The sequence below is a fragment of the Actinia tenebrosa genome, unplaced genomic scaffold, assembly GCF_029948245.1.
Source record: "Actinia tenebrosa isolate PJP-AT-01 unplaced genomic scaffold, QUT_ActTen_1.0 PGA_scaffold5__44_contigs__length_20552954, whole genome shotgun sequence".
Classification (NCBI taxonomy): Eukaryota; Metazoa; Cnidaria; class Anthozoa; order Actiniaria; family Actiniidae; genus Actinia; species Actinia tenebrosa.
In genome coordinates, this window is record NW_028292582.1 from 20188242 (window position 1) to 20206549 (window position 18308).

At 36.2% G+C, this 18308-nt stretch overlaps 2 protein-coding genes across 2 annotated transcripts; one reads left to right on the top strand and one right to left on the bottom strand.

Annotated features, from left to right (window-relative positions):
• The first annotated feature begins 789 nt into the window (after positions 1-789).
• Positions 790-16170, top strand: LOC116305315 (uncharacterized). Its single transcript, XM_089038147.1, is given in 8 exon segments — positions 790-866; positions 5755-6054; positions 6056-6766; positions 6862-8208; positions 10516-10935; positions 12064-12569; positions 13508-13645; positions 14174-16170. Coding segments are annotated over 7 exon segments (4776 nt in total). The 5' UTR covers positions 790-866; positions 5755-5930; the 3' UTR covers positions 15704-16170.
• LOC116305316 (guided entry of tail-anchored proteins factor 1) lies at positions 15839-18244 on the bottom strand. The gene is made up of 6 exons (XM_031715204.2): positions 18080-18244; positions 17848-17943; positions 17442-17511; positions 16967-17034; positions 16491-16605; positions 15839-16136 (listed from the first exon to the last, which is right to left on the bottom strand). Exons 1-6 carry the CDS (start codon positions 18173-18175, stop codon positions 16075-16077), a joined length of 507 nt encoding a protein of 168 aa, XP_031571064.1. The 5' UTR covers positions 18176-18244; the 3' UTR covers positions 15839-16074.
• Positions 18245-18308: the final 64 nt, after the last annotated feature.

Sequence of the window (18308 nt, forward strand, 5' to 3'; positions counted from 1 at the left end):
TTGATATATTTGGGGGCGTCCTGAAAATTTTCTTTCTTTCTTAGGGGCTCCCTTAAAAAAGTGCATTTTGGGGGAATTTATCATCCACCCCCCCCCCCCCCCCCCCTCCTGTAATTAATGACCGGTCCCTTAATGTGCAAAATTAAATAAGTTAAGAAAATCTTGATAATTACTGGACTGTATGTCTTTCTTCTTTTTTGCTGTATATATGTAGGTTTGCAAAATTCTCGTTAGAGTGATTTTCTTTACTGAACCCGTGAAAGCTGAAATAGTACGCATAATATTTAGTAGTAGACTCTAAACCAATTGTTTTCTTTTTTTCGTTATCAACTAGTACTAACCAAATAGTCATTTTTCCCTAGCTCTAGCACACACTAGAAGATGACAACGGATGACTAAAACTATTCCATAAAGAAAAGGCGTGTAGAAATACAAATTATACATTTGGTGCCTTATTGTAACAGTACAGCTTTTTTCTGGAGCAGTTATTGATGCTAAATTCAGTCAATTTAGCTCGGAAATTCTCATTAGAAAAAGAGCACACACGAAAAATGCCCTTAATTTGAATGGGTTTTGACTCAATTATACGAATCGCAGCAAACACCTGTTTGAAGAGCGCCAGAAAAGGATAAAACATGCACATTCTAATTTATTTCTTTTGTTACAAAATTTACAACAATGACTGTCTCCTATAACAACCAAACATAACTCGCTATGATTCATTCAAAAGTGAGTTATCGTTTAATGTTTAATAGAAAAACAGTTTTTACTTCCACCTTCCTTCGGAATTCAATCAGTTGTTTGTTTTCAACTTCATTGACGTGAAAACTCCTCACTCTCCCTGGCAACTGTGACAGAATTACCTCGTAAGTATATTTCCACGGAAAAATGAAGCTTTTTCAATTTTCCTCTGCTCTTTCACACAATCTATAATTCATATACATATATCTATATCTATGTGTATAACTTTGGATTGTCTTGTACGAACCATTCACAGTTTTCAAAGCTCCATTTTTCAAGATTTTAGGAATAAAAAAATCCATAGATATTTATTACTATACTATTATCAGATGTAGCAAATATTATAAAACGTTATATCAAGAGAATATGAACTACTAAGTTAATTTTCTCTTGGTTATATAAACTAAAATCTCGTTCAACCGTTTTACTTGTAAACTGGCATGGTTACGAAACATTATTATTTCTTAGAACTTTTCTCTCACTTCGAGCTGATTTATGGAAAAGAAGTGTCCTGTAGTGCTGTTTACATGGTTCAGTTCATCATCTTCAATTTTTCTCGCAAACTTTTAAGCTTTTGAAGACTCATTTGCACTTTCAATGTGTTTCGAACTACTAACCAAATCAACTGTGCTCGAGTTCTGCCGTAAAAATATGACAAGTTTGATTCAAATTGGAAAAGAAAATATGTACCACTTTAGTTGTGTTTAACAAAGTTTGTTTATATTAGTTTGGCCGGTTGAAAACTGTTTTCTTTCTGTTCAGTATCAAAATTATCGTAATAAATATCGTAAGTTTGAATTTGCTTTGAAACTGAAAGAAAAGTCGTTCAAAGATGCACACTCTAGCCAATAGTTTTATTCTTAAAATTCAAAAGACTGAAAGATTCTTGTTGAGGGTGATTTTATTTATTTTTATCTTACTATTGATAGGTTCCTATTTTTCTAAAATGCAATAGCATGACTGAAAAACTTGCGAATTTAACTAAGTATGCTTAATTTCAGTATTAATCATATCCTTATTGTAATCACTACCAAATCCTGCAATCTAATTGGTTCAAAGGAGTGCGATTAATTCCCAAATCGCATCCTTAAGACGCGACTGACACGGAGTGATTTTCTTTGCAACTTGTCTCGCAACAGCGTTGCGACACAAGTCAGAGGCCGTTACGCGGTGCAACGGAGACGCAATCGTTGCTAAAAGTAGAAACGAATTGTACTTTTTGCAAGAAATTGAACTTTTTGCTGTTGGTTACATGCTGGAATGCTCCATGTAACTTGTGTCGCAAAGCCGTTGCGAGACAAGTTGCAGAGAAAATTGCTCCGTGTAATCACGCCTCTAATGGAGGTCATTTTTTTTTTTTGCAACTTGCAATGCAACGCCGTTGATTTGCAAGTTGCAGAAGAGATTTTGCGTGTTACACCCCCTCCATGCAACTCGCAATGCAACGTTGCAAGTTGTATAACTGAATTGAACGGGCTTCTACTTGCAACGTGCAATGCGATCACTGTCGTAAGGGAACCAATCAGAGCGCAGCTCTTCCGTGTCCCCGGTTTTATTGCAGACCAAGATAGCGTTGCATTGCAAGTCGCGAAGAGATTTGCAAGCGTCAGACACTTCACCTGCAATTTGCAATGCTCTGCTTTGGTCAGCATTGCATTCAAGCTCTTCTTGTACCAGGGACTTCAACAGTGCTTTTAGATCAGCCCAGAGGTTGTTTCAGAGTATACCAATAAAACGTGACAGTTCTGAAAACAGCTGAATTCGTTTTTAATTTTTGCTTGGCTACTTGAAAATTCCTCTTGTTTTTCGCACATAGGAAGGCAACTAATTTGATCGACATCGTGCTTGGTAATTCATACTGTCAATCGCCTATTTAACGACTTTGAGTCATGCTAGTCGCACTATTAAGATGGTCACTCAAAATGGTCGCTCACAGCTGGTATTGCTCCAGCAAACACAATTCTCTTGGGTAAATCTATACTTTGCAACAGCCAGATAGTCTGCCATAAGTTTAGTTAGACGATTTAAAAATTCAAATCCGGCTCAAAATTGTTTTTCCAAAACGCAGCATTCTTTGCTTAACTTATTTACATATCTCCGGCTATATTTCCTCATTTCTTTAACCACTTCACACCAAAAAGCATATTAAATGTCCTACATTTGGAAAACAAAGTAATTTAGAGAGGAATTTGTAATTAACGTACAAAGGAGCGACGGAAACAAAGTTTTAAGTGGTCAATCTTTACTTCTCTACATATATCCAACAAATTAAGTTCCTACGAATTTGGACGTCAAATCTAGACCAGAAGTCTATCAAGTCGAGTATTACTGTCAAAAAATGAGTAATTAAGATGCTGGGTATTAATGAAGACTTAAATGTGGAACTTCCGGGCTTTCAGGTTCAAAATACAACCTAGGAGAATTTTTTAAAGACATCATTCATTAGAATAGAAGCCTTGCAGTAAGATTGCTCGACGAATGACGGTGCACCAGTTCACAGATATAGCAAACCTTTTATAAAACCAGATCCCTTTGCAAGACTAATAGCTAGCCAGACATCTAAGAATTCGTTAAGATCACAGAGGGATGTTTTAATCTAGAGATAAATGCATTGATAAAGCATAATTGAAGTTATAGAAAAGTAAAAATTGTTAATGGTTCCTGGAGATTGAGGTAAGTCCAACAATTTATTTACATCCAAAAAAAAAATTTTTTTAGCATGAAAATACCAAAGTTCTTTCATGCTAAAAATGTTAATTTTCAACCTATTTATTTTCCTCCCAGTATTTCTCAATGCGTATACGTAGTTTTGTACATAATCTTCGAATTCGTATTAATTTATTTTGAAGTAATCAACGAATAAGATCCTAGCCTTCAACCAGTTAGTTTTTCATGCCTCTCTTAAGCTACAAAATGAATTGCGTCTAAAATTTCCTCAAGAAAAACGTTTTGCAGTAATTCTATGAGTTGCTTTTAGTAACTTGAAACCAAATTTACCTTCAAGAAAAACCATTGAGGATTTTCTGTTAAAAATCACTCTAACTTCACGTCATAATTAACGTCGCCATGGAAACGTGTTGCACTGAGTAAAACAGAAAACAGCAAAGAATTAAATGTTGGAACAAGCAAATTGGTTGGAATCTTTTGGAGAATATATGACTACTAATTTTGAAGGATTTAAATGGATTTGAAATAGTCAAGAAGATAGTACGAAAAATTATGTTTTTCAACAAAGGAAGGGTGAAATTCGACTCTTCTACAACTCTGATATGGAAAATAAAATTTGATTTGAAGTTCCAGTGATGTTGAATGATTACTTTTTATAGCAGTTCTTAGACCGGATTGTATTTCCCACATATATTTTTGATCATGAATGCAGCATTTCATTGGCTCATGTCATTGAACTAATACATCAAATCCATCGTGTTTTGGACGCGTAAGAGAAAACCTGAAAGAAAATTACTCTGCATAGTCCTATTTCAGTCAAACTCTCCCTAAGAGACGTTTCTCTATATATCTTGTAAGAGTTCGTTTTGTAATTTTTTTGGTACGAAATACGAACACTGTCATTGTCATCCTCTATTACCCTGATATCTGAATCCGGAAAGATACCAAATTTTGACTTTCGTATTCGTCGCACAGTAGAGCATTTTGTGGCAAACATACGGTACTGACCTTCAGCAAGAAACACGGTACGACACGCTGTAACATTAAAATGGCTTCCCATATAAGAATGGTTTTCGTATGAGTGGGAAATATACTGACTTACATGGTACGATATGCCGGTAGCATTGAAATAGCTTCCAATGATAGAATGGTTGTCGTATAAGCAAGGGGAACATACGGTATTTGTGCCGACTTCCAGGACGTTCCACGGTACGACATCCTGCAACATTGAAATGGCTTCCCATAAGGAATGGTTATTCTATGAGTGGGAAACATAAGGTACTGACTTACAACACGTATACACGGTACGTTATGCCGTATAGCATTGAAATAGCTTCCAGTGAGAATAGTTATTCTATAAGTAAGAAACATACAGTTTTGTAGACTTACAGCACATACACGCGCGCATACACGACAACGCTGGCACATTGAAATGGCTTCCCATTATCTTTCAGTAATTCATCCAACCACAACGCGTAGTTACAATTACGGTAAGATAAGGTACGATACGGATTTTCCGTATAGTTTTCTACTCATACGAAAATTGAACCTCTTTATAGTCACTCTTTATTTAACATTTGCAAATGAGAAGTCACAATCTGGATACAACTCAACAAATAATTTTATTCCCAAGAGAATGACATGACAAATTATTTCATGCTCAGTACTGAAGCAACAATATAGCATTTAGTGTTTAAATATACTGCATGAAACACGGCAATTACCAGTCTCCCTTTTCTAAGATTGATACTGAGTTTTGCAGCCGACATTCCGTCTCCAGTATTTTGTGCGAATTTGTGTCATCGTACCGGCCGCCAGCTCAGTCCAATTCTAATAACACACCAATCAACTCAATTGCTTAAGTATAGTTTTTGGTACGGTGATTTACTAGTAAAATTGAACTGGTTTAAAAAGTCGGGGGAAATAAAAGAGTAGCTACAAATATCGAAGATTTCTAACACAAATAAAAGTCAGCTGATCTGGGGAAGGAAAGGAGAAAAGCTGCAAATGAATAAGGAAAAAAACTACTTGTGTTTTTTTTTTCTATTTTGTTTAAAGTCTGAGAATTCAAAACCCTAGTGCAAAGTAGAAAGAAAGAAAGAAAGGAAGAAAGAAAGAAAGAAAGAAAGAATGAAAGAATGAAAGCGGATATGTAAGGAAGCAAGAGAATATGAAGTAATATTCTCTTGAAGGAAGTTAATATCAGCAGCAAAATATAGATAAAATCGTAAGGTGAAATGTGAAACTGAGAGAGGACATAAAAGAGACAGAAAAATTTATACATATTCTCAAATTTTAAAAAGTTTGTTAATGAAGAGTATTTTGTTTGTTCCATTTTTTTTTCAGAATTACTTGTGCTGTCGTGGAGCGCAGCTAACCATCATCTTTATTTCATCCATGAGCCATCGACCGACACCCGATCGTAAACGAATCTCGAGGCAGAGGTTGCGCTAAAAGCGAGATCGAAGTGTCAATTCCCGAAGAGATCAGTTGTGAATGACGATCCTGCAAACTAAAGAGTTATGCTGCAAACAAACATTGCTCCTCTCACACGGGAGAACATAGAAAAACTACAAAACCAACTTGAAGAAACTGAAAATTTTCAAAATAACACGATGGAAATTACGTCCACGAATGGAAAAGTTGGCGCGCTCTGAAGGAGATGGACAAAGCGTAGAGGAAATACTTAAAGAAAACAGACTAATGAGTCTGTCGTTTGTCGATGAAGAAGAAGAAAAGTCATCAGATTGTGATAAACAGAAGCTTGTAGAATCTTCTTTGGTTAGAGATACGCAATATGGAAAACAAGATAAGAGAACAGATGAAGAAGAAAAAGAAGTTGTTGACGTGAAGGAAAGCTGTGAAAATGAAAGAGAGAAAAAGGATATACTTGACATCAAAGAGGCAGAAAAGACCTTAGAAAGTAATAAATACGACAAGGAAAATGTCAATGGAGAAAGGAATGAAAATATTAAACAAGCTGTTTTAGATTCTGCTTCTTTAGGGAAGCAGACAAAAGCGTCTGTTAATGACGATGGCACGAAAAGTACAGAGGATATTGGGTTGAACAGTAGAGATTTAACAGATAAGCTGAGAAATAATAGTATTGATGTAAAATACGGGATCCCGTCCTCGTCTGTCGTGAAAGATGAAAGTGATATGATTAGAATCATGAATAGTCGCAAACCAAGCGAAGAAAAAGTAGAAAAGGAAAAGGAAGAAGAAGAAAAGGAAAAAAAGAAAAAAGAAGAAGAAGAAGAAGAAGAAGAAGAAGAAGAAGAAGAAGAAGAAGAAGGAGGAGAAGAAGAAGAAGAAGAAGAAGAAGAAAAGAAGAAGAAGAAAAAGAAAAGCATGACGAGCAAGAGGAAGAGGCGTATCGGCAATCCCGCCTAGTTGATTCGCATTCAAAAGACGACAAAGAACGCACAGAACGAAAAGACCTAAATTATATAGCTTATGACAGCACAGACGAGTTCCACTACGAAACGGACGATCTATACCAGTCATATGAGAGCGATTACGCAGATTACGAGAGAAAACTAAGAGAAAAGATGGAGAATACTGACTCTCCAACAGAAAGTGAAAGCGAGAGTGAGTTTCACGCAGCACCGATAAGAGACCAAGAACGAGACAGTATTACTGTCACTAGTTCTACAAGCTCTCCTGCTCTGTTTGAAGACGACGACGACGACGACGACGACGACGACGACGACGATGCTGATTACACGACAAGTCAAGATGATAGTACAGAAGAGAAAGAGAGCCATGAGGAAAACTTGTCTGTTGATGACAGTTATTACACTAGTACCGCAGACAGTGGAAGTAGTATTGAAACATATTACAGCGATAGAGACAGAGAAGACGATAAAGTCACTGTGTCTACTTCGAGGGCTGTTACTGCCTTGTCTGGCCTTCAAGACACCGGCCAAGACCTCGAAAACAATGACACAGAAGAGAAAGACGATGAGAATGATTTTGAAAGCCAACTCGAGACAAGATCAAGGTCAAGATCAAGACCCGATACAAGGTTAATTAGCGGCCAGTCTGACAGCCCTCGTCACAGTCCTCTCAGTGAAGTCGAGCGGAGGTCATATCAGTTTGACGAGTGTGAGGAAACCATCTTTGATATGATGGAACTACATTTCTCAAGCCCTGAACCCGAACTTTCCGCAGGCAGAAACACAATGGAAACCAAAGTTAAGAGGAGAGCTCACGGCGGGAATCAGAAAACTACGAAGCTTAGAAGAGAAAAAATGAGAAGGAGAAAAGAAATAAAAAGACTTAGACTCGAACTTTATCGCGATTCAGAGACGGAGGATGATGAAGATACGTTAAAGAAACAAAGAGCGCGGGAAAAAAGGAGAAAAACTTCACTCAAAAATATCAAACGAACGAGAACTTATTCCGATTTTTTCAAAAACGAAGGTGAGAAAAATAAAGCGTCAAGTATTGAGCCAAGGGAGACATCGTTTAGTTCCAGTTCGGGTGACGAATGGCGGGAACGAGTCTGTACCTCTCAGGAAGTGACGTCACCGAAGTCCAGCTATGTCACTAAAACCCGTAGTGACGTTACTAGAGACATCAGCGCCGCATCCCAGAATACCTCATATTCCTCCTCGGCATATTTGGACGAAGAAAGCGATTACGTCAGCAGTCGAGATCTACCTTCGCCTCCACCAATCAAAGAAGTGAGAAAAATATTCTGGCCAATCAGTGGTAGGATTAAAGAGCTTCCACCAATCAGAGCGCAAGCCCTGTCTCAAGAAAGGAGGATTCGTTTCCTGACTCTTGGAAAACTCGGTAAGTTGTGACTCTGACTTGTCTTTTTAATTATCCTCTTTTACTCCGAATAAGGACTAGCGTCTGCAAAGTTAGTAAGTTTTTTCATCTTTTCACGGTGTAAAATTTATCCTTTAATCATTACTTTTTAATTATCGTATAGTGGACTCCCTGTGGTGAAGGGTGCCTGATTTATCCTTACTTCATGCTTACTGCGCATGCTCGAAAAAATGAGACTCAATCTCATTCCCAGAACATATCCGTTAGTCTTGGTCAGCACCAAGGTCGTTTCCCGGTGCTGACCAAAGAAAACGCTCTAGGAAAGGCTCTAGTGACGAGATTGGCCAGAGACTAGTCTCTGGCATTTCGTCGAGCATGCGCAGTTAAAATAATATTTAGTCTTTACTTGTCTCCGCTGTTTTTGTTTCGAAACTATGATTAGCGACTTAAAAAGTAAACATATGAGCTCAGTAAACTGCTAATATGTGATAAATTTAAAGATGGTAAAATTATGATATGAGTTGGGTTTTTTTTACTGAATCATTGAAAAAACACGACGGGCGTTATGTAATTATACTGATCTCTCAGAGAATGTAAATTTCATTTATTTCTACGACAGCAAAAGAGGCGATGACAATTCGATTTTACTTAGGAAACCGTGTTAATCGTTAGGTGCTATTCTTGTAGTAACGACCCTGGTGCGTCAGCTCATGCCACCTTCGGGGCACTGAAGCGGCGTCGGTTCTAGAAAATGTCATTATTTTCGGATAAGTGGTCAAAAAAACTGAGAGCTCAAAGGAAAGAGCTACCAAAATAAAAGAAATGGATAGCACAAAGAAATGGTAAAATGAATTAGCCTTGCGGAAGATTGCAATATATAGGGAAAGGAGGAGAAGAGAAGAGAAGAGAAGAAAAGAGAAGAGAAGAGAAGAGAAGAGAATAGAAGAGAAGAGAAGAGAAGAGAAGAGAAGAGAAGTTTTAAACTAAAAAAAAAAAAAAAAAAAAAAAAAAAAAAGGGACTGAAATCATCGTGGGGAAGGATCAACATGACCTAGGGAACAAACTGACATGGATAAGAAATCGGAAGTGAAATGAAAAAACCGAGCTAAGACTATAAAACTGAAAGGCTGATCTCCTGTGCACTATAATGGACTCTTTGAAAACCGGCCGCCAAGGAGTCTTTGAGTATCCTGCAATAAAATTCCCTTCCTAGTCCGGTTCACCTGGCTCTCATTCTAAGCCTTATTCACAAGATTAAGGCTTAAAATTCTTATGAACCCATTAAAAGAGGCCACTTTACCGATAGCGGAGGCTTTTACGAGTTCTCCATGAAAAGGGAAGATAATCCCAAGAATCGAGACAAAAAGTGACCGCAAAAAACTAACCTCAATCTGATGAAATGAAAAATAAGTCTGGCGTCCTCAAAATTCTAAGTTCATAAAAACGGCACTATAGAATAGGGATTATCTGATTAAAGACTACTTGAAAAATTTTTTAGAAATGATGTGAGAGAATGATAAGGACTGGGCTCCCTGTGGAGGGAGTTTGAGTGACATGTGAGAGAAGAGTCGTGAGAGCACGAGAGATGTGTTTGGAGAAAAGGATGTTGTGAGAGAGAATCGGAATTGTAAAGAGGATAAACTCGTTATTTGGATTAAATCTTAAAGCAGGAGTTGGAGACTATATTCATAAATTATCGTACAAATGATAATAATTTGAAATGCTTCTTATCAAAATTTAATATTTCGTAAAAGAATACTGACTTTGGCGCTACTCTCTGACGGATTTATTGATTGTTTTTGAAAAGTTTATCTAAAGTTTTTCTCATTACTTTTCTTTAATTTTTCTTCTGATAGTTGTCTCTAGATTCCTTTTAACCTTTAATTTTTATAGGACACTTGCTTTTAAATTTAAAATACCGAAAAGAGTAAAAAAGCGTAAAAAATGCGCGCACTATGTTTTCCTACATAATTCCCCTTGGTATCCATTGTCGTTGATACGTAAAAAAAATCCTCGTAATTGTATTTGTATTTTTACTCTTTCATATTTTGGAAGACATCAGATCTTGACCTCAAATTAAAAAAAAAATAAATAATAATTGAATTATTATGTGATACACTCCACCGGCGCGGCGCTCAGCGGTGATTTTATTTGGTTACCATGTCAACAAAGCCGATGTTTTTTGACAACGTGACGTCACAGTCAATATTCGACAAAACATTAGAGTCGGAGTGGCCATGAAACTCAGTCTTTCTAGACTTCATTTTGGCCGTATTTTAGTTCCGATCTCTCGTTAAATAGTCTTAGGCCATTGTTATTAGTTTTATTAAGGATTTGTTATGTCCTTAGAGGTTCAAAGGGCTCCTAAAATTTCTCAAATCGGTCTTGATCGTAGTGACAATGATTTGCAATTTTGCCTTGATGAGTCCGGCGTAATAGCCACCAAAAAACCTCGCTCTAAACCTGAAAATATCTCGAAAAACAAAGAACCGATATCCAAGGATAAAATACAAGATATGGCATCGAATCATTCGGATTATTACGACAGTTACGACGACGATTTTGAAGATGCCAGTCAAGAACGAAGTCGTTCAAGAAAAGAACCAGGGAGAAGACGTTCTTCTTATCTTTCTCGCGATTATACTCGTTCAGATATCTCTGTTACTCCCCCAAGACGAACTAAACGAAATACAGACTCTAGAAGAAACTCTTTAACGTCTTACAGAAGCGCTTATGGAAACAGTCGAGGTAAAATCCACTGTAGTTAAATATTAAATCCGCGCTGAGGTTAATATTTGTTCAGCGTTTAAGTCGTGACATAGAGATTTCTTCGTTTCAGCTTTGGTTGTTGTAATAAGTACTTAAAATACTAAGTTCATGTGTCAAAATTGTATAATAAATGTAATTTAGATCTACTGTTACGAAACCATTTTTTCCTTTTTTTGTATTCCAATTTGGAATTCTGCTTTGTTTCCCACGGTTTCAGCTGTATATATCAGGTCAAGATCAGATCACGGGATTTTTTTATTATATCAAATTTACTCTAACCTAAGAGAATCGGAAGGATATAGCTCACTTTATCCTTATTCTTAAAAATATTTACGATCAAAGATTTTTATCCGGTGCAAAATTTTAAAAAACATTGCAAATTTCTGTCTGTTGTCCCTGGTAACCTTGTACATATTTTAACGACTCAAATAATCAACTAAAAGAAGAAGAAATCATGCTGTTCTCCTTATTATTAACAGAAGATACTACTGACATTTCTATTGAATTCACAAATAAGCACCTGTCGTAAGTAGGATTATAAGAATTAGAGGTACCTACAGATAGTATCGTCTAAGTTTATCATGTTGATGGTTGTATAAGACTATTTCTCTCAATGGATATTCATCTGTGTTGGGAATTCAGAAAAATTGAACGAATTTTGAACTTTTGAACAACAATTATTAACTAAAAGTTTCAACCAATGCTTCGGCTTCTTTAGTTTATCAGAATGATGTTAATTCAGTCAGATAACTCTCTAGGGAACCTTTTGCATGAGTGCAAATAAGTTTGGAGTACATTTTTGTGAGTCTGTGGCTTTCTCAATCTCAGCTGAGACTGGGTTGGTAGGTGTGAATATAAATAGCCTCTTTCACTCCATGTTCAAGGTTCACTAGCTCTGTTGTGAGGATCTTAACCCCTTTGATGTCAACTCTGTGCCCTGTTGATTAAACGCTAATATGTTGGGCAACTTCCGAGTTTGAAACCTTACAACCCAGTCTAAACCAATAGAGACAATACCTTTATTCTTGATTTTATCATGCTCTTATAAATCTAAATTTATTCTTAATTCAATGATTTACAGTTAATTTGTGGGTTTATTTTTTCTAGCTACCAATAAACCGTCGAAAAAGAGAACCAAAAAAAGCCAATCTGCAAGTACAAGAACTGTGAAAACAGAGGAAACATCCAACATGGTGCAAAGGATTTTGTCAGCAAACAGAAACAAGATTACTAAGCTCTACAATACAGTGGAAGAACTCCAACATGAAGTTGATAACTTACGGCAGGAAAATAAAACTTTAAAAAGATTGCATGTTAAGCAGGAAAAAGAACTGAAACAGATCGAAAAAGCCGAGGCAAGCTTGCCTCAACTTTTACAGAGACACAGTGCTGAATTACGGACTTATCGTGAAAGATTAAAGAAAACAAAAGGGGACATGACAAAGAAGGAAAGGGAGTCACATACTCATGACTTGGAAATAACCAAACTTAGAGATAAAGTCCAACACTATAAAGCATTGGATAATGACAAGAAACTTGAAGAAAGGGCTGCTTTAGCAAGAAAACTTGAAAAAGTGGAGAAATCATTGTCTGAGAGAGATAAAAGAATTATGGTAATTTAAAATTATAAATGAAAACACGTTTTGTTTGAATGTAATGTTTCCATACTTCACTCCTCTTGATAAGAAATCTGTTGCTCAAGTTACACAGATCCAATTCTGACCTTTTCCAAAACCGATAAGAATGAAAAAAAAAGAAGTAATATTCAAGAGCATAAGATGTTGTTTCGGATGTGAAGAAGGTCATTACTTCCAAACAAAAAAGGTTGATAAGAAAAGTACACTCATTTTGTTTAATTTCTGTGACCAGCTAGCACTCTACCACATCCATTAGATACCTTATGATTTAAATCTTAACAGTCAATCAAAAATTACTCACTCAGGCAGACTGTTAAATATTGTTTTTGTCGAGCCAAAAGTCATGTGATAACAGGTGTCTTGTATGGATTTGCTGGGGTTAGTTACAGAAAAGTGTTCAAATCTTTAAGTGAACCCATAAATTTTTAAACACTGACAGTGTGCATGCTTAATCCCTTTAAGTCAATTATTGAAGTGCATAAAGTTTATAAGAACAAAGTCTTGAAAATATAAAAAATTGGATGTGTGGATTTTGTTAATTCAAGCTAGAGAACTAGAATTTTTCAAGTACAATAATACAATAAAAATAATATTTTTCAATACTAAAGGATTTCTATGATTTCTATAGAGATGGAGTTTTAAAACTTTTACATGCTACTATTTGAAAATCCATAATTCAGACATATCAAAGGGCCAGATAAAAGAGTCTGTAATATAAAGGTGTTCTCAATATTGTGTTTGGGTCTATAAAACAAGGAATATGTATGATGATTCTGTGGGAATCTAAATATCTGTCTGTAATAATTAGAGGTGTCTTTAAGGAGAGGTTCCACTCTATTCATGGATGAATGAATTAATTGATATGTGGAATTAAATTGGCTGAAGCTGATAAGATGTATGTTTTTTGATTACAGGACCTACAGAAAACTATTACATTAGCAGAAAAAGGAAGGCAAAGGGAAATAAAAGAACAACAGGAAAGACATAAAAAGGCTGCAGAAGAACTAAAGATTGTCAGAGATCAAGTTGCATTTCTCCAAGAAAAATTAAAGGTAATGTAATTACGAGGGAATTCATTAATAAATAATAATACGAGTTGACTACTGGGGTGGATCCAAGATTTTTAAAAGGGAGTTGACTGTTACAGGGTACCTCACGCAATACCACAAGAAACCAATAAAAGGCAGGAAAATGGTGAAAGAGGCACCTCGAATTGACGGAAATTAAATTGGAGTGCTTTAAGTAAAACAAGTTTATCCCAGATAAATGCTTATTGCTTATTTGCCCTCCCCCCTTTCCTCGTCCCCTCACCAACTTTTTGTTCAACCCTTGGACTTGGCACAAGCACAAAAATGTAATCTTTGTACTGGCATCTTAACTTTGTTTCATAAATCATGCCTGCTTTACAAGGGTAGCACTTGATAGCCAGCGGCAAACACACCTGTGGCCCTTGGTCCATGATCAAATTCAAATATATTCAAAGTTGATTTTTGTGGAGGAAGGAAAACTGATTACATTTTACCAGTTCTTTTAGTCAGTATTGAGAAAAATATTCAAATCTACTTATACTTATGTTACAGGAAAAAGAAAAAATGTTGGACAACACAAATGTTTATTATGGAAGTATCCAAAAGAGATTTAAAAAATCAAATCCACTTGCTCTTCCTCCTGTTCGACCAGAAGACTTGCATTCAATGAAGGATATTGAAAGTACTGTGCCTCATTCCGACAAAAAGAGAAGCAATGTTTTCATAACAAATGGCTCAAGTGATGCAAGTTCATATATGGCAGAAAGTGAAGTTGGGAAAAGACAGAATGACAATAAAAATGGTGTTTCAAAAAGACTTGATTTCGAAAAGATGGAGGATACACGACTAAGAGAAGTCCTCGAAAGGGAAGAAAGAAGAAGGAAAGAAGAAGAGGATGCAAGGAAACGAGAGGAGGAGCGTAAAAGAGAGCAAGAAGAGGAGTTTGAAAGAATGAGACAGATGAAAAAGAGGCAAGAGGATGAAAAGAAGAGACTAGAAGAAGAGAGAAAGAAACAAGAAGAAGAAAGAAAGAGGCAAGAAGAGAAAAAGAAACAACAAGAAGAAAGACGAAAAGAAGAAGAAATGATCAGAAAAAAGAGAGAAGAGGAGGAAAGAATAAGGAAGGAAAAAGAAGAGCAAGAAAGGTTGAAATTTAAAGAAGATGAAGAAACAAGACGCAAAAAGGACCTTCTGCTTGCTCGCATGAGAGCTATAGATGGAGAACATAGTACTAAACCAAATGGAATCATTGACATTGATCTTGGTTCAAAATCTCGAGAAGAGAAGCCAAAGAAGCTGCCAATTTTTTTACAGGGTTCAGAAAAACCCAAAGAAACTGGGGTTTCTCATGACAACGAAAAACTTAAAAATGGCTCCAATACTTCTGTACGATCAAAACATAGTCAAAGCTCTTCGTACGACTTCAAAGAAACCATTCAAAATCTACACCATGGACTTCCTGCTCACCCTTCTGATCAACATCTACGTTCCGTTGCTCCTAAGGGTCGAGGGGACAGCCTTGGTGAAGATGATCTAGTATTCGGATCATATAAACCATCAGTTGTAAAACGTGAAGTCAAAAAATCGGACACTTTTGGTTCATACAATCCTTCTTTCAGTGATTCAAAGGACACTGGACTGGATTTTAGTAGAAAGCAAGAGCGCAGTAAAATTTCCTCTCCATCAAAGGATAATGAACTCCTGTTTGGGTCTTACCAACCAACATTTGGTGCAGCTAAGGGAAATGATGGATCCACAAGAAGAGGTGGTAGGCGAGGTCGAACCGATCTAGGTCAAAACTCAAACTCAATTTTTGGGGACGATTTCTTAAGTAACAACAATTCAAAAGAAAAGCAATCGAAACCTCTATTCAGTGAAGATTCTTTTAACAAATCTAATGACAAGTCATATCCTTGGGAAAAAAAGGTCAATGTTGCTAAACAATCAGTTGACGAAAGCTTGTTGCCAAGACGACAGAAGATCCAGCAGAGTGTGAACAAGGGACATGAGCAGAATGTACCTGCCGTCAAGAATGTTTTGAATGATACTATAGATGATGATATAGAGGAAGTGACATTATAAAATAATTATTTTTCCAAAAATGTTTTAAAAGAATCTATGTGTGCTGTGTGTGTGAGAAAGAAAGAAAGAAAACTGATAGAAGAAGAAATAGAAATACAAAATTAATAGTGACAAGAACTTTTGTACAACATAAACTTCTGGATTCTGAAATATCAGAGTAGAAATATTTATTATTTTACGCAGAACACCATTCTTAATTTATACATGAAAAGATATGGATATCAAAATATAATTATTTATGTGTTGTGTGCAACAAAATAAATATACATTATGCCCAAGTACTTCTACTGGTTGGTGTAGCAGATAGGTATACTAACCATACATCCCCTCTACCAAACTTACTGTCATCTTATTTTGGTCAGTTCATTTTATCAAATAATCTTTTCTATAATTTTGTTACATGTTAACATCCAGCATGGAAGCCCAATTGCACCTGAAGATGTAAAATAATAAAAAAGTAAAAATGAGAGGCCATATTTTATTCTAAAAACTCCGCATATTTTTAAGGATTTTACGACCATCACTCCCCATATGGGGCTCTTCTTTGAGGTTCACTCCACACACACTACCACTACATTCTTTATTTACAACATACAACACTCAACTCATATGTTGATTTTTACAGATCTAAGAGGCCTATTCTCCACTCAGCACACTAGCTAATCTGGGGGGAGGGGGGAGGGGAAGAATTTACAGTTCCATGCACAGATGTATTTATTTTTTGCTTCAAAGTGAGCTTCGTTTGTACTTGCTGCAATGCAACTTAGTTTCTTGTTTAACAACTTACCTGAAATACCAGTAGGTAATGAAAGGATAAAAGTGAAGGGATAGAACCACTGGTGTGGCAGGATGATTACGGGATCTTTCCTGTACATTATCAGGAAGGTGATGTGGATTGCAAACTGCAAAAAATATTGATTGATATTGATTGGAGGTCTAAATCTAAATTCAATGCATCATGGGTGGCATATGCTGCTAACATGTCGTCTTTCACCGCTCTGAGTCTAAATGTTCAGATTGCTGGTTCGAGCCCTGCGGTTCGCACATGTGAATTGAGTTTGTTAAATGCGTTCTCTCCTTATGCTACAGGCATTTTCTCTGGTTTAATTCCTCCCTCCCTCCCTGTGCATAGAATATTGAATGTAGTGGTAGTGTGTGTGAGTGAAAAGTGTCCCCAATTAGTGCAAAAGCACTAGAACGACTAGACTAACCAAAGAGATTTATTCATTTATTCTTATGAATATTTTTTAGAATTTTACTTACAATTGACATCATAATTAATACTTTTGATATTAGCTTATGTTTTCCTTCAGCCTTTCTTCTTTCTGAACCTGAAAAAAAAGGATACTAAATGAAAGTCTAGCAAAATTAATGCCCATTGTGGCTGACGATACCAAAAGCATGCCTGATGGGGGGTAGGTTTGGAATGTCTATGTTAATCCTTAGCTATTCTGTGGTCTGAGAATGAGATATTACACTGTTTTTATTTATTTATTTATCTAACTTTGCCTCCAGTTCAAAATACATGTATGAAGGAAAAAAACAAAAACGACAAAAGAAACAACAAAAAACAAAAACAAATATAAATACAAGTTCTGAGGCAGGGAAACTGCAACAGCTTATGCCAATTAGTGCAGACCCTTACTGAGATGTAGTATTGAGATGTAGTACAGAGATGTAGTACGGGATGTAAAGCAGATCTGACAGGAATATATCTACATGCAAAGCTGATACCCACCAAATGAATTAACTTCATCTTTCAGTTTGTCTATCTTCCTCTGAAGTCTAGCATATTTAGCAAATTCATCCTTTAAAAAGAAAATTGAAAATGAGATAGCAAAAAACACAAGCTTCCGCAAGGTAACCTTGGTTTGATGATCGGCCCAGAGGTTGTTTCAGTATTCAATACTACCAAAATCACTCAACTGTTAGCACCGCCATAATAACAGTTGATGGAGTTTTAAATTTTGATAAGCTTATGCGACCATTTGGAGACTAATGATAAATCTTTTGTAAAATTCATCCAACATGGCGGCTTTGGTAACCATCAATTACTTTCCTCCCATCCCTGGCCTCCTTCCATTTATTTTTTCATTCTCATATACACATATATTTATATTGCTGTCAATCGTGTTTATATCTACCTGTGCACTGATAAGTTGTTGTTCTGCTATGAGTTTCTTCATTTGAGCAACTGATTCATCTTCTTTCGGGTCACTTTTATTCAAAATTCTAATGATCTAAAACGAGAACCACAGTCACGTCAACGAAAAAATGTTTAGTTGAACTCCCTCACAAATTAATACAAATATTCGCTAATACGTCGTTGATCTAGATTTGAAGGCTTTCTTACATACAAAAGGAATATCACCTCACCATAACGGCTGCCTTTGACAGCATTTTATTGAATATCCGTAGAGTTAAAACATAAAGAAAAACGAAAATAGTCATTGACATCCCTTCTGCTGCCATCTTGCTTTTTATTTGGGATCATCCGCTGATCTGATCGCTGACGAGCACCACAGGGTGCCCAAGCCTAGAACAAATAAAACAGTCTTTTTAGAGTTTAAAAATTAGATAAAAAACTTCATTTCTAGACACTATA